Source organism: Nerophis lumbriciformis, linkage group LG37 (assembly GCF_033978685.3).
Source record: "Nerophis lumbriciformis linkage group LG37, RoL_Nlum_v2.1, whole genome shotgun sequence".
In the NCBI taxonomy this organism is placed as follows: Eukaryota; Metazoa; Chordata; class Actinopteri; order Syngnathiformes; family Syngnathidae; genus Nerophis; species Nerophis lumbriciformis.
Window position 1 is genome coordinate 3,503,065 of NC_084584.2, and position 16,517 is coordinate 3,519,581.

Consider the following 16,517-nt stretch of genomic DNA (forward strand, 5'->3'; position numbering starts at 1 on the left):
CGAAAAATCTTGTCTGCACAAGGTGCAATTCGCGTAGTTTTTTTTAAAATTAATATTAGATATATAACAACGGGCGGATGGCGGGCGGGTGCAGTTCTGATCAAACGTTACATCGGGTGGATGGCGGATGGTTGACGACTTTCTGACGCGGTTGCGGATGAAATAAATTGCCTATCCGCGCATCTCTAGTACACGGAGCCCCTTTTTTTGTTTGTTTTGAAATCTGCCATTTATAATAAAAATCGAAAAAGGGCCCTAATTTTGTTTTTTGATTTGCGTTTTAGAATTGAAAAAAAGAATGAACGGAAGGTACACGGACCGTAGTAGTTGTCGCCGCTTTTACTTTGAAAATATGAAAAAATATGAAAAATATGAAAAAAAAAAAAAAAAATCCGCTTTGGTCTGTTTTACAGTTTTCTTTTATAAAATATAAATGAAAAAACAACACCAAAAAAAACAAACAAAAAAAACCGCTTTGTTTTCCCATTTTGGAATATTTAACTTTTTTGTATTTTGAAAAAAAAAAATTATAAAATGTTTTTTTTCCCACTTTTCTTTGACAAAAAGAACATTGAAATACCCAAACTCACACTGACCAAGGAGCACTAGCTGGTTTTGATTGACATCCACACAAGACAGGAAGTGATCATTTATTGTTTCACAATAAAGCGTCTGTGGTCTTCCTACAAATGTTTCTCTCAGCGGAATGTTTCCAAAAAGTCCTGGTAGGTTTTCCGGTGAGCAGACGCGGCCGGGACAAAATGCCCGCCAGGGTGCGTCAGGACTTGGGGGTCCTGGAAGCAGGGGAGGAGCTCCCTGCTCATGCTGTCGGGGATGACGCGGTCCTCCAGTCCGAAGACGTGCAGCGACGGCGTGCGGACCGGAGCCGAGTACAACCTCTGGTGCTCGGTGCAGGCGCTGCGGAAGGCGGCGACCAGAATGGCGAAGCGAAAGCCGAAGTCGGGCTCGGCTTGTTGTTCCTGCAGAGCGCACAGCATGGCCACCAGGGCGGCGCCTTGGCTGAAGCCCAGGATGCCGTCAAACGGACCTCGGAGCTTCACGGCCTCTCTCACCGCCGCCACGCTCTCGTCCAGACCCGAACTTTCCTCGCACTGCTGCTGGGCGCTGAAGGTTCGAGACTCTGGGTCAGAGAACCACCAGCCCCTGGAGTCCTGGTCTACGCCTGCATCGGAACCAACATGGTTCTCTTGAACTGGACACAACGACACAAATGAGTCCTGATAGTCTCAGTAAGAAAACTCTCTTAGGATTTATAGCTCCTTAAAAGAGTCGGATCTTCAGGAGTCGTTCCTTTCAAAGAGTCGTCCTGATAGTCTCACTACAGAAACTCTCTTAGGATTTATGTCTCGCTAAAGGAGTCGGATCTTCGGGAGTCGTTACTTTCAAAGAGTCGTCCTGATAGTCTTAGTACAAAACCCCCCCTAAGATTTATGGCTCTTTAAAGGAGTCGGATCTTCAGGAGTCATTCCTTTCAAAGAGTCGTCCTGATAGTCTCAGTACAAAAACTCTCTTAGGATTTATGGCTCCTAAAAAGAGTCGGATCTTCAGAAGTCGTTCCTTTCAAAGAGCCGTCCTGATAGTCTCAGTACAAAACTCTCTTAGGATTTATGGCTCCCTTAAGGAGTCGGATCTTTATGAGTCGTTCCTTTCCTGATAGTCTCAGTAGAAAAACTCTCTTCGAATTTATGGCTCCTTAAAAGAGTCGGATCTTCATGAGTCGTTCCTTTCAAAGACCCGTCCTGATAGTCTCAGTAAGAAAACTCTCCTAGGATTTATGGCTCCTTAAAAGAGTCGGATCTTCAGGACTCGTTACTTTCAAAGACCCGTCCTGATAGTCTCAGTACAAAAACTCTCTTCAGATTTATGGCTCCTTATAAGAGTCGGATCTTCAGGAGTCGTTACTTTCAGAGATAGTCTGATAGTCTGAGTACAAAAACTCTCTTAGGATTTATGGCTCCTTAAAAGAGAGTCGGATCTTCAGGACTCGTTACTTTCAGAGATAGTCTGATAGTTTGAGTACAAAAACTCTCTTAGGATTTAAGACTCCTTAAAAGAGTCGGATCTTCATGAGTCGATCCTTTCAAAGAGCCGTCCTGATAGTCTCAATACAAAAACTCTCTTAGGATTTATGGCTCCTCAAAAGAGTCGAATGTTCAGGAGTCGTTCCTTTCAAAGAGCCATCCTGATAGTCTAAGTACAAAAACTCTCTTAGGATTTATGGCTCCTTAAAAGAACCGGATCTTCAGGAGTCGTTCCTTTCAAAGACTCGTCCTGATAGTCTCAGTACAAAAACTCTCTGAGGATTTATGAATACTTAAAAGAGTCGGAGCTTCGTGAGTCGATTCTTTCAAAGAGTCGTCCTGATAGTCTCAGTACAAAAACTCTCTTAGGATTTATGGCTCTAAAGGAGTCGGATTTTCAGGAGTTGTTCCTTTCAAAGAGCCGTCCTGATAGTCTCAGTACAAAAACCCTCCTAAGATTTATGGCTCCTTAAAGGAGTCGGATCTTCATGAGTCGTTCCTTTCAAAGAGCCGTCCTGATAGTCTCAGTAGAAAAACTCTCTTCAGATTTATGGCTCCTTAAAAGAGTCAGATTTTTAGGAGTCTTTCCTTGATAGTCTTAGTACAAAAACTCTCCTAGGATTTATGGCTCCTTAAAAGAGTTGGATCTTCAGGACTCGTTCCTTTCAAAGACCCGTCTGATAGTCTCAGTAAGAAAACTCTCTTAGGATTTATGGCTCCTTAAAAGAGTCGGATCTTCATGAGTCGATCCTTTCAAAGAGCCGTCCTGATAGTCTCAGCACAAAAACTCTTAGGATTTATGGCTCCTTAAAAGAGTCGGATCTTCGGGAGTCGTTCCTTTCAAAGACCTGTCTGATAGTCTCAGTAAGACTCCTTAAAAGAGTCGGACTTTCAGGAGTCGATCCTTTCAAAGAGTCGTCCTGATAGTCTCAGTACAAAAACTGTCTTCGGATTCATGGCTCCTTCAAAGAGTCAGATCTTCAGGAGTCGTTCCTTTCAAAGAGCCGCCCTGATAATCTCAGCATGAAAACTCTTTTAGGATTCATGGCTCCTTCAAAGAGTCGGATTTTCAGGAGTCGCTCCTTTCAAAGAGCCGTCCTTATAGTCTCAGTACAAAAACTCTTAGGATTTATGGCTCCTTCAAAGAGTCGGATCTTCAAGAGTCGTTCATTTCAAAGAGCCGTCCTGATAGTCTCAGTAGAAAAACCCTCTTAGGATTTATAGCTCTAAAGAAGTCGGATCTTTAGGAGTCGTTCCTTTCAAAGACCTGTCCTGATAGTCTCAGTAAGAAAACTCTCCTAGGATTTATGGCTCCTTAAAAGAGTTGGATCTTCAGGACTCGTTACTTTCAAAGAGCCGTCCTGATAGTCTCAGCACAAAAACTCTTAGGATTTATGGCTCCTTAAAAGAGTCGGATCTTCGGGAGTCGTTCCTTTCAAAGACCTGTCTGATAGTCTCAGTAAGACTCCTTAAAAGAGTCGGACTTTCAGGAGTCGATCCTTTCAAAGAGTCGTCCTGATAGTCTCAGTACAAAAACTGTCTTCGGATTCATGGCTCCTTCAAAGAGTCAGATCTTCAGGAGTCGTTCCTTTCAAAGAGCCGCCCTGATAATCTCAGCATGAAAACTCTTTTAGGATTCATGGCTCCTTCAAAGAGTCGGATTTTCAGGAGTCCTTCCTTTCAAAGAGCCGTCCTGATAGTCTCAGTACAAAAACTCTTAGGATTTATGGCTCGTTCAAAGAGTCGGATCTTCAGGAGTCGTTCCTTTCAAAGAGCGGTCCTGATAGTCTCAGTAGAAAAACCCTCTTAGGATTTATAGCTCTAAAGGAGTCGGATCTTTAGGAGTCGTTACTTTCAAAGAGCCGTCCTGATAGTCTCAGCATGAAAACTCTCTTCGGATTTATGTCTCGCTAAAGGAGTCGGATCTTCGGGAGTCGTTACTTTCAAAGAGTCGTCCTGATAGTCTCAGTACAAAAACCCCCCTAAGATGTATGGCTCTTTAAAGGAGTCGGATCTTTATGAGTCGTTCCTTTCAAATAGTCGTACTGATTAGTCTCAGCATGAAAACTCTCTTAGGACTTATGGCTCCTTAAAAGAGTCGGATCTTCAGAAGTCGTTCCTTCTAAAGAGCCGTCCTGATAGTCTCAATACAAAACTCTCTTAAAGATTTATGGCTCCCTTAAGGAGTCGTATCTTCATGAGATGTTCCTGTCAAAGAGCCGTCCTGATAGTCTCAGTAAGAAAACCCTCTTAGGATTTATGGCTCTAAAGGAGTCGGATCTTCATGAGTCGTCCTGATAGTCTCAGTACAAAAGCTCTCTTAGGAGTTTTGTCTTGCTAAAGGAGTCGGATCTTCGTGAGTCGTTCCTTTCAAAGATCTGTCCTGATAGTCTCAGTAAGAAAACTCTCCTAGGATTTATGGCTCCTTAAAAGAGTCGGCTCTTCAGGACTCGTTACTTTCAAAGAGCCGTCCTGATAGTCTCAGTACGAAAACTCTCTTAGGATTTATGGCTCCTTAAAAGAGTCGGATCTTCGGGAGTCGTTCCTTTGAAAGAGCCGTCCTGATAGTCTCTGTACGAAAACTCTCTTAGGATTTATGGCTCCTTCAAAGAATCGGATCTTCATGAGTCGCTACTTTCAGAGATAGTCTGAGTACAAAAACTCTCTTAGGATTTATGGCTCCTTAAAAGAGTCGGATCTTCATGAGTCGTTCCTTTCAAAGAGCCGTCCTGATAGTCTCAGTAGAAAAACTCTCTTCGGATTCATGGCTCCTTAAAAGAGTCGTTCCTTTCAAAGAGCCGTCTTGATAGTCTCAGCACAAAAACTCTCTTAGGATTTATGGCTCCTTAAAAGAGTCGGAGCTTCGTGAGTCGATTCTTTCAAAGAGTTGTCCTGATAGTCTCAGTACAAAAACCCTCTTAGGATTTATGGCTCTAAAGGAGTCGGATCTTCATGAGTCGTTCCTTTCAAAGAGCCGTCCTGATCGTCTCAATACAAAAACTCTCTTAGGATTTATGGCTCCTTAAAAGAGTCAGATCTTCATGAGTCGTTCCTTTCAAAGAGCCGTCCTGATAGTCTCAGTACAAAAACCCTCTTAGGATTTATGGCTCTAAAGGAGTCGGATCTTCATGAGTCGTTCCTTTCAAAGAGCCGTCCTGATAGTCTCAGTAGAAAAACTCTCTTCAGATTTATGGCTCCTTAAAAGAGTCAGATTTTTAGGAGTCGATCCTTTCAAAGAGCTGTCCTGATAGTCTCAATACAAAAACTCTCTTAGGATTTATGGCTCCTTAAGAATCAGATCTTCATGAGTCGATCCTTTCAAAGAGCCGTCCTGATAGTCTCAGCACAAAAACTCTTAGGATTTATGGCTCCTTAAAAGAGTCGGATCTTCGGGAGTCGTTCCTTTCAAAGACCTGTCTGATAGTCTCAGTAAGACTCCTTAAAAGAGTCGGACTTTCAGGAGTCGATCCTTTCAAAGAGTCGTCCTGATAGTCTAAGTACAAAAACTCTCTTAGGATTTATGGATCCTTAAAAGAGTCAGATCTTCAGGAGTCGTTCCTTTCAAAGAGCCGCCCTGATAATCTCAGCATGAAAACTCTTTTAGGATTCATGGCTCCTTCAAAGAGTCGGATTTTCAGGAGTCGCTCCTTTCAAAGAAACGTCCTTATAGTCTCAGTACAAAAACTCTTAGGATTTATGGCTCCTTCAAAGAGTCGGATCTTCAGGAGTCGTTCCTTTCAAAGAGCCGTCCTGATAGTCTCAGTAGAAAAACCCTCTTAGGATTTATAGCTCTAAAGGAGTCGGATCTTTAGAAGTCGTTACTTTCAAAGAGCCGTCCTGATAGTCTCAGCATGAAAACTCTCTTCGGATTTATGTCTCGCTAAAGGAGTCGGATCTTCGGGAGTCGTTACTTTCAAAGAGTCGTCCTGATAGTCTTAGTACAAAACCCCCCCTAAGATTTATGGCTCTTTAAAGGAGTCGGATCTTCAGGAGTCATTCCTTTCAAAGAGTCGTCCTGATAATCTCAGCATGAAAACTCTTTTAGGATTCATGGCTCCTTCAAAGAGTCGGATTTTCAGGAGTCGTTCCTTTCAAAGAGCCGTCCTGATAGTCTCAGTACAAAAATTCTCTTCGGATTCATGGCTCCTTCAAGGAGTCGGATTTTCAGGAGTCGTTCCTTTCAAAGAAACGTCCTTATAGTCTCAGTACAAAAACTCTTAGGATTTATGGCTCCTTCAAAGAGTCGGATCTTCAAGAGTCGTTCATTTCAAAGAGCCGTCCTGATAGTCTCAGTAGAAAAACCCTCTTAGGATTTATAGCTCTAAAGAAGTCGGATCTTTAGGAGTCGTTCCTTTCAAAGACCTGTCCTGATAGTCTCAGTAAGAAAACTCTCCTAGGATTTATGGCTCCTTAAAAGAGTTGGATCTTCAGGACTCGTTACTTTCAAAGAGCCGTCCTGATAGTCTCAGCACAAAAACTCTTAGGATTTATGGCTCCTTAAAAGAGTCGGATCTTCGGGAGTCGTTCCTTTCAAAGACCTGTCTGATAGTCTCAGTAAGACTCCTTAAAAGAGTCGGACTTTCAGGAGTCGATCCTTTCAAAGAGTCGTCCTGATAGTCTCAGTACAAAAACTGTCTTCGGATTCATGGCTCCTTCAAAGAGTCAGATCTTCAGGAGTCGTTCCTTTCAAAGAGCCGCCCTGATAATCTCAGCATGAAAACTCTTTTAGGATTCATGGCTCCTTCAAAGAGTCGGATTTTCAGGAGTCCTTCCTTTCAAAGAGCCGTCCTGATAGTCTCAGTACAAAAACTCTTAGGATTTATGGCTCGTTCAAAGAGTCGGATCTTCAGGAGTCGTTCCTTTCAAAGAGCGGTCCTGATAGTCTCAGTAGAAAAACCCTCTTAGGATTTATAGCTCTAAAGGAGTCGGATCTTTAGGAGTCGTTACTTTCAAAGAGCCGTCCTGATAGTCTCAGCATGAAAACTCTCTTCGGATTTATGTCTCGCTAAAGGAGTCGGATCTTCGGGAGTCGTTACTTTCAAAGAGTCGTCCTGATAGTCTCAGTACAAAAACCCCCCTAAGATGTATGGCTCTTTAAAGGAGTCGGATCTTTATGAGTCGTTCCTTTCAAATAGTCGTACTGATTAGTCTCAGCATGAAAACTCTCTTAGGACTTATGGCTCCTTAAAAGAGTCGGATCTTCAGAAGTCGTTCCTTCTAAAGAGCCGTCCTGATAGTCTCAATACAAAACTCTCTTAAAGATTTATGGCTCCCTTAAGGAGTCGTATCTTCATGAGATGTTCCTGTCAAAGAGCCGTCCTGATAGTCTCAGTAAGAAAACCCTCTTAGGATTTATGGCTCTAAAGGAGTCGGATCTTCATGAGTCGTCCTGATAGTCTCAGTACAAAAGCTCTCTTAGGAGTTTTGTCTTGCTAAAGGAGTCGGATCTTCGTGAGTCGTTCCTTTCAAAGATCTGTCCTGATAGTCTCAGTAAGAAAACTCTCCTAGGATTTATGGCTCCTTAAAAGAGTCGGCTCTTCAGGACTCGTTACTTTCAAAGAGCCGTCCTGATAGTCTCAGTACGAAAACTCTCTTAGGATTTATGGCTCCTTAAAAGAGTCGGATCTTCGGGAGTCGTTCCTTTGAAAGAGCCGTCCTGATAGTCTCTGTACGAAAACTCTCTTAGGATTTATGGCTCCTTCAAAGAATCGGATCTTCATGAGTCGCTACTTTCAGAGATAGTCTGAGTACAAAAACTCTCTTAGGATTTATGGCTCCTTAAAAGAGTCGGATCTTCATGAGTCGTTCCTTTCAAAGAGCCGTCCTGATAGTCTCAGTAGAAAAACTCTCTTCGGATTCATGGCTCCTTAAAAGAGTCGTTCCTTTCAAAGAGCCGTCTTGATAGTCTCAGCACAAAAACTCTCTTAGGATTTATGGCTCCTTAAAAGAGTCGGAGCTTCGTGAGTCGATTCTTTCAAAGAGTTGTCCTGATAGTCTCAGTACAAAAACCCTCTTAGGATTTATGGCTCTAAAGGAGTCGGATCTTCATGAGTCGTTCCTTTCAAAGAGCCGTCCTGATCGTCTCAATACAAAAACTCTCTTAGGATTTATGGCTCCTTAAAAGAGTCAGATCTTCATGAGTCGTTCCTTTCAAAGAGCCGTCCTGATAGTCTCAGTACAAAAACCCTCTTAGGATTTATGGCTCTAAAGGAGTCGGATCTTCATGAGTCGTTCCTTTCAAAGAGCCGTCCTGATAGTCTCAGTAGAAAAACTCTCTTCAGATTTATGGCTCCTTAAAAGAGTCAGATTTTTAGGAGTCGATCCTTTCAAAGAGCTGTCCTGATAGTCTCAATACAAAAACTCTCTTAGGATTTATGGCTCCTTAAGAATCAGATCTTCATGAGTCGATCCTTTCAAAGAGCCGTCCTGATAGTCTCAGCACAAAAACTCTTAGGATTTATGGCTCCTTAAAAGAGTCGGATCTTCGGGAGTCGTTCCTTTCAAAGACCTGTCTGATAGTCTCAGTAAGACTCCTTAAAAGAGTCGGACTTTCAGGAGTCGATCCTTTCAAAGAGTCGTCCTGATAGTCTAAGTACAAAAACTCTCTTAGGATTTATGGATCCTTAAAAGAGTCAGATCTTCAGGAGTCGTTCCTTTCAAAGAGCCGCCCTGATAATCTCAGCATGAAAACTCTTTTAGGATTCATGGCTCCTTCAAAGAGTCGGATTTTCAGGAGTCGCTCCTTTCAAAGAAACGTCCTTATAGTCTCAGTACAAAAACTCTTAGGATTTATGGCTCCTTCAAAGAGTCGGATCTTCAGGAGTCGTTCCTTTCAAAGAGCCGTCCTGATAGTCTCAGTAGAAAAACCCTCTTAGGATTTATAGCTCTAAAGGAGTCGGATCTTTAGAAGTCGTTACTTTCAAAGAGCCGTCCTGATAGTCTCAGCATGAAAACTCTCTTCGGATTTATGTCTCGCTAAAGGAGTCGGATCTTCGGGAGTCGTTACTTTCAAAGAGTCGTCCTGATAGTCTTAGTACAAAACCCCCCCTAAGATTTATGGCTCTTTAAAGGAGTCGGATCTTCAGGAGTCATTCCTTTCAAAGAGTCGTCCTGATAATCTCAGCATGAAAACTCTTTTAGGATTCATGGCTCCTTCAAAGAGTCGGATTTTCAGGAGTCGTTCCTTTCAAAGAGCCGTCCTGATAGTCTCAGTACAAAAATTCTCTTCGGATTCATGGCTCCTTCAAGGAGTCGGATTTTCAGGAGTCGTTCCTTTCAAAGAAACGTCCTTATAGTCTCAGTACAAAAACTCTTAGGATTTATGGCTCCTTCAAAGAGTCGGATCTTCAAGAGTCGTTCATTTCAAAGAGCCGTCCTGATAGTCTCAGTAGAAAAACCCTCTTAGGATTTATAGCTCTAAAGAAGTCGGATCTTTAGGAGTCGTTCCTTTCAAAGACCTGTCCTGATAGTCTCAGTAAGAAAACTCTCCTAGGATTTATGGCTCCTTAAAAGAGTTGGATCTTCAGGACTCGTTACTTTCAAAGAGCCGTCCTGATAGTCTCTGTACGAAAACTCTCTTAGGATTTATGGCTCCTTAAAAGAGTGGGATCTTCATGAGTCGTTACTTTCAGAGATAGTCTGATAGTTTGAGTACAAAAACTCTCTTAGGATTTATGACTCCTTAAAAGAGTCAGATCTTCATGAGTCGATCCTTTCAAAGAGCCGTCCTGATAGTCTCAATACAAAAACTCTCTTAGGATTTATGGCTCCTTAAGAATCAGATCTTCATGAGTCGATCCTTTCAAAGAGCCGTCCTGATAGTCTCAGCACAAAAACTCTTAGGATTTATGGCTCCTTAAAAGGGTCGGATCTTCGGGAGTCGTTCCTTTCAAAGACCTGTCTGATAGTCTCAGTAAGACTCCTTAAAAGAGTCGGACTTTCAGGAGTCGATCCTTTCAAAGAGTCGTCCTGATAGTCTAAGTACAAAAACTCCCTTAGGATTTATGTCTCGCTAAAGGAGTCGGATCTTCGGGAGTCGTTACTTTCAAAGAGTCGTCCTGATAGTGTTAGTACAAAACACCCCCTAAGATTCATGGCTCTTTAAAGGAGTCGGATCTTCAGGAGTCATTCCTTTCAAAGAGTCGTCCTGATAGTCTCAGTACAAATACTCTCTTAGGATTTATGGCTCCTAAAAAGAGTCGGATCTTCAGAAGTCGTTCCTTTCAAAGAGCCGTACTGATAGTCTCAGTACAAAACTCTCTTAGGATTTATGGCTCCCTTAAGGAGTTGGACCTTCATGAGTCGTTCCTTTCCTGATAGTCTAAGTAGAAAAACTCTCTTCGAATTTATGGCTCCTTAAAAGAGTCGGATCTTCAGGAGTCGTTCCTTTCAAAGAGTCGTCCTGATAGTCTCAATACAAAAACTCTCTTAGGATTTATGGCTCCTTAAAAGAGTCGGATCTTCATGAGTCGTCCTGATAGTCTCAGTACAAAAGCTCTCTTATGAGTTATGTCTTGCTAAAGGAGTCGGAGCTTCGGGAGTCGTTCCTTTCAAAGACCTGTCCTGATAGTCTCAGTAAGAAAACTCTCCTAGGATTTATGGCTCCTTAAAAGAGTCGGATCTTCATGAGTCGTTCCTTTCAAAGAGCCGTCCTGATCGTCTCAGTACAAAAACTCTCTTAGGATATATGGCTCTAAAGGAGTCGGATCTTCAGGAGTCGTTCCTTTCAAAGAGTTGTTCTGATAGTCTCAGTAGAAAAACTCTCTTCGGATTCATGGCTCCTTAAAAGAGTCGGATCTTCAGGAGTCATTCCTTTCAAAGAGTTGTTCTGATAGTCTCAGTAGAAAAACTCTCTTCGGATTCATGGCTCCTTAAAAGAGTCGGATCTTCATTAGTCGCTACTTATAGAGATAGTCTGATAGTCTGAGTACAAAAACTCTCTTAGGATTTATGGCTCCTTAAAAGAGTCGGATCTTCATAAGTCGTTCCTTTCAAAGAGCCGTCCTGATAGTCTCAATACAAAAACTCTCTTAGGATTTATGGCTCCTTAAAAGAGTCGGATCTTCATGAGTCGTCCTGATAGTCTCAGTACAAAAGCTCTCTTAGGAGTTTTGTCTTGCTAAAGGAGTCGGATCTTCGGGAGTCGTTCCTTTCAAAGACCCGTCCTGATAGTCTCAGTACAAAAACTCTCTTCGGATTTATGGCTCCTTAAAAGAGTCGGATCTTCAGGAGTCGTTACTTTCAGAGATAGTCTGAGTACAAAAACTCTCCTAGGATTTATGGTTCCTTAAAAGAGTCGGATCTTCATGAGTCGTTCCTTTCAAAGAGCCGTCCTGATAGTCTCAATACAAAAACTCTCTTAGGATTTATGGCTCCTTAAAAGAGTCGGACCTTTCCAAAGAGCCGTCTTGATAGTCTCAGCACAAAAACTCTCTTAGGATATATGGCTCCTTAAAAGAGTCGGATCTTCAGGAGTCATTCCTTTCAAAGAGTTGTTCTGATAGTCTCAGTAGAAAAACTCTCTTCGGGTTTATGGCTCCTTAAGAGTCTTCATGAGTCGTCCTGATAGTCTCAGTACAAAAGCTCTCTTAGGAGTTTTGTCTTGCTAAAGGAGTCGGATCTTCGGGAGTCGTTCCTTTCAAAGACCCGTCCTGATAGTCTCAGTACAAAAACTCTCTTCGGATTTATGGCTCCTTCAAAGAGTCGGATTTTCAGGAGTCGTTCCTTTCAAAGACTCGTCCTTATAGTCTCAGTAGAAAAACTCTTAGAATTTATGGCTCCTTAAAAGAGTCGGATCTTCATGAGTCGTTCCTGTCAAAGAGCCGTCCTGATAGTCTCAGTAGAGAAACTCTTAGGATTTATGGCTCCTTAAAAGAGTCGGATCTTCATGAGTCGTTCCTTTCAAAGAGCCGTCCTGATAGTCTCAGTAGAGAAACTCTTAGAATTTATGGCTCCTTAAAAGAGTCGGATCTTCATGAGTCGTTCCTGTCAAAGAGCCGTCCTGATAGTCTCAGTAGAGAAACTCTTAGGATTTATGGCTCCTTAAAAGAGTCGGATCTTCATGAGTCGTTCCTTTCAAAGAGCCGTCTGACAGTCTCTGTCCGTGGTCACTTCAATAGGTACACCAGGAGCTATGTCGCCATCTAGTGGACACTCTTAATGGCGTTTCTTTAACGTTTGAGCGCCAGTTAGCATAGCACAACTACAGAAGTTTCGCCTCGTATATATAAGGACGTTAGCTCACCTTGGACTACACAATGAGGGGCGTCCACGTACACCAGCTCCACTTGTTTCTTAAGCAGCTTCCGAAGGGCGCCGGTCTTCTCCCGAAAAGAAGCAGCAGTCTGCCGGTAGCCATGCACACACAACACCCGGAGAGGCGCCATCGGACTAGCTTAGCAGGCTAGGTAGCTAGCAGCAAAAAAAAAAAAAAAAAAAAAGTTGCCAGTAAACCACACAACAGTATTTAGTTTGATTCTTATTGTGCGTGTTTTTAAGCAATGTTCAGTCATAAGCAGAGAAAACGTCACTTTTTGAAGGACAAACGGAAGTTCAGCCGAACATGTAAGAATAAATGACATGTCCGTTGTTTCAAAATAAAGCCAACATGCAATTTTATAACTGAGCAGATATAAGAAGAACTACCAAAAAATACGACTAAATTGTGACTACGACAATATTATTTGTAGTGTAACCTATTTTTTTATGGACTTGCCTCTTTGTGATGTTAAGTTCCTTATACAGTATATGCCGTGAGCTCTTATTTGGAAGGCGCCGAGAACGGAAGCGGTGACACGTTGTGGAGGAGCGACGTTTTGAAGACAAACAAAATAAAAGTGGTCCTCGTGTAAAACTGGAGCCTCCGTGTTTGTTGTTTTGTAGTTTTATACAGTATAGGCGACATGTATAAGCCTGGGTTACAGTAGTGCTGCTGAGATTCGGTAAATTGTGACACTTACATGATAGATTACGCGACGGAGAATTTTATTTTGAAGTCAATCTGAACCAGCTTGATGACGCTTCCTGCTTGACTGACACAAAAATAATAAATAAATATATATATATATATATATATATATATATATATATATATATATATATATATATATATATATATATATATATATATATATATACACATATATATATAAATAAATAAATAAATAAATAAATATATATATAAATAAAATAAATATATATATATATATATATATATTTATATATACATATATATATATATATATATATATATATATATATATATATATATATATATATATATATATATATATATATATATATATATATATATATATATATATATATATACATTCTACTATAATTACTTTAATAAATTGGTGCTGTATTGTGCTGTTTTTGTACATGTTTTAATTGTCCTTGTTCATATTTAGGGCCCGCATGGCCCTATTGTATTTGTAAGGTTTTATTCTTTATTCTTTATTCTTCCGCCGCCACATTAAACTGTAATTTGACCCACTTAACATGCTTCAAAACTCACCATATTTGACCCACACATCAGGACCTGCGAAAATTGCCTTTTTAAAAAAAAAAACGAACCACAAAACTCAAAATTGCGCTCTAGCGCCCCCTAGGAAAGAAAAAAAACAACTAGACTGCCTGTAACTCCCACTAGGAAGGTCGGAGAGACATGAAACAAAAACCTGTATGTAGGTCTGACTTAGACATAATAGTACATTCTCGGGCTAAAATCAACAGGAAGTTGGCAATTCCCCCTTCAAGACAAAAAAGTACTAAAAACAGTCACTTTTGCCTCTTTGAGCTGTAATTTGACCCCCTTAACATGCTTCAAAACTCACCAAACTGAACGCACACATCAGGACTGGCAAAAATTGTGATCTAATAAAAAAACCTAACCCCAAATCTCAAAATTGTGCTCTAGCGCAATTTTTTAATAAAAACTGCTCCTCGGATGAAAAAACTGACAAAACTGCCTGTAACTCCCACTGGGAAGGTCGGAGAGACATGAAACAAAAACCTCTATGTAGGTCTCACTTAGGCCTACATTTCATAAATTGACAACCCCCAGCAAAAATCAACAGGAAGTTTGCTATTCCCCCTTCAAAACAAAATGTTTGTAAAAAACGGTCATCTTTCTTCAAAATCTATCTCCTCTGAGCGCGTTTGTCGTTTCGGCTTCAAACTAACACAGGAGAGAGATTAAACCCTTAAAGAGATTAAAGCCAACATACAATTTTATAACTGAGCAGATATAAGAAGAACTACCAAAAAATACGACTAAATTGTGACTACGACAATATTATTTGTAGTGTAACCTATTTTTTATGGACTTGCCTCTTTGTGATGTTAAGTTCCTTATACAGTATATGCCGTGAGCTCTTATTTGGAAGGCGCCGAGAACGGAAGCGGTGTGTGGAGGAGCGACGTTTTGAAGACAAACGAAATAAAAGTGGTCCTCGTGTAAAACTGGAGCCTCCGTGTTTGTTGTTTTGTAGTTTTATACAGTATAGGCGACATGTATAAACCCTCGGTTACAGTAGTGCTGATTCGGTAAATTGTGACACTTACATGATAGATTACGCGATGGAGAATTTTATTTTGAAGTCAATCTGAACCAGCTTGATGACGCTTCCTGCTTGACTGACACAAAAATAATAAATAAATAAATAAATAAATATATATATATATACATATATATATAAATAAATAAATAAAATATATATATATATATATATATATATATATATATATATATATATATATATATATATATATATATGTCTTATATAAAATCTCCTGATGATTGAGGGTACCCCCCTCATGAAACAGGCCTGTAGAGATGAAATAGTCTTGTGATTTTTTTCCCACACATACATATATATATATATATACACTTTCCCAAAGACAACAACCTAAGAAAAGTATTCAACAAGAACAACATTAAATTGAGCTACAGCTGCATGAACAATATACGACAAATCATCTCAAACCACAACAAAACAATTGAAAATGAGCCGTCGACCCCCAGTCAGAGCGACTCCAAAACCAACAAAGCATGTAACTGTCGAAAGAAACCTGATTGCCCCCTCAACGGGGGGTGCTTACAAACATCAGTTGTCTACCAATCTAAGGTAACACGCAAGGACATTAACACATCCGACACATATGTAGGATTAACCGAGGGAGAGTTCAAAACCAGATGGAACAATCACAAGGCTTCTTTCAGGAACAAAAACCTGCGAAATACCACAGAACTCAGCAAACACATTTGGGACCTCAAAGACAATAATGTTGAATATTCAATAACATGGCAAATTCTTGCATCCAGCACACCTTACAATAGTGGTAATAAAAGATGCAACCTATGCTTGAAAGAGAAACTGTTTATTATTTACCGTCCAGACCTGTCATCCCTCAACAAGCGCAGCGAAATTGTAACAACATGCCGCCATAGACGGAAACACCTCCTAGGTAACACATGAGCCAATCACCACGCCCCTACGCCAGCCTGTACCCACCCACTCTGTGCCCTATATAAACCATGGTATGCGAATGCTCCCATTAAAATCTCCTGATGATTGAGGGTACCCCCCCTCATGAAACAGGCCTGTAGAGATGAAATAGTCTTGTGATTTTTTCCCCACACATATATATATATATATATATATATATATATATATATATATATATATATATATATATATATATATATATATATATATATATATATATACATTCTACTATAATTACTTTATTAAATTGGTGCTGTATTGTGCTGTTTTTGTACATGTTTTAATTGTCCTTGTTCATATTTAGGGCCCGCATGGCCCATTGCAAAAGGACTCCCAAAGGGAGTCCTTATGCAATGGGACATAAGGACCTATTGAATTTGTAAGGTTTTATTCTTTATTCTTTATTCTTCCGCCGCCACATTAAACTGTAATTTGACCCACTTAACATGCTTCAAAACTCACCATATTTGACCCACACATCAGGACCTGCGAAAATTGCCTTTTTAAAAAAAAAACCGAACCACAAAACTCAAAATTGCGCTCTAGCGCCCCCTAGGAAAGAAAAAAAACAACTAGACTGCCTGTAACTCCCACTAGGAAGGTCGGAGAGACATGAAACAAAAACCTCTATGTAGGTCTGACTTAGACCTACATTTCATAATGGTACATTCTCGGGCTAAAATCAACAGGAAGTTGGCAATTCCCCCTTCAAGACAAAAAAAGTACTAAAAACAGTCACTTTTGCCTCTTTGAGCTGTAATTTGACCCCCTTAACATGCTTCAAAACTCACCGAACTGAACGCACACATCAGGACTGGCAAAAATTGTGATCTAATAAACAAAACCTAACCCCAAATCTCAAAATTGTGCTCTAGCGCAATTTTTTAATAAAACGCACAAAAAACTGCTCCTCGGATGAAAAAAACTGACAAAACTGCCTGTAACTCCCACTGGGAAGGTCGGA

The 16,517-nt window shown here is 40.6% G+C and overlaps 1 protein-coding gene across 1 annotated transcript; it reads right to left on the bottom strand.

The window, feature by feature from the left end:
• Window positions 1–633: 633 nt before the first annotated feature.
• ovca2 (OVCA2 serine hydrolase domain containing) lies at window positions 634–12,612 on the bottom strand. Its single transcript, XM_061931315.2, has 2 exons — window positions 12,286–12,612; window positions 634–1,213 (listed from the first exon to the last, which is right to left on the bottom strand). Exons 1-2 carry the CDS (start codon window positions 12,425–12,427, stop codon window positions 699–701), a joined length of 657 nt encoding a protein of 218 aa, XP_061787299.2. The 5' UTR covers window positions 12,428–12,612; the 3' UTR covers window positions 634–698.
• Between the last annotated feature and the right edge of the window lie 3,905 nt (window positions 12,613–16,517).

Coding starts and splice junctions, on each gene's coding strand:
- ovca2 (XM_061931315.2), bottom strand. CDS start 12,427: ATGGCGCCTCTCCGGGTGTTGTGTGTGCATGGCTACCGGCAGACTGCT. Junction 1,214..12,285: donor CCCTCATTGTGTAGTCCAAG/GTGAGCTAACGT, acceptor CGTTGTGTCCAG/TTCAAGAGAACCATGTTGGT.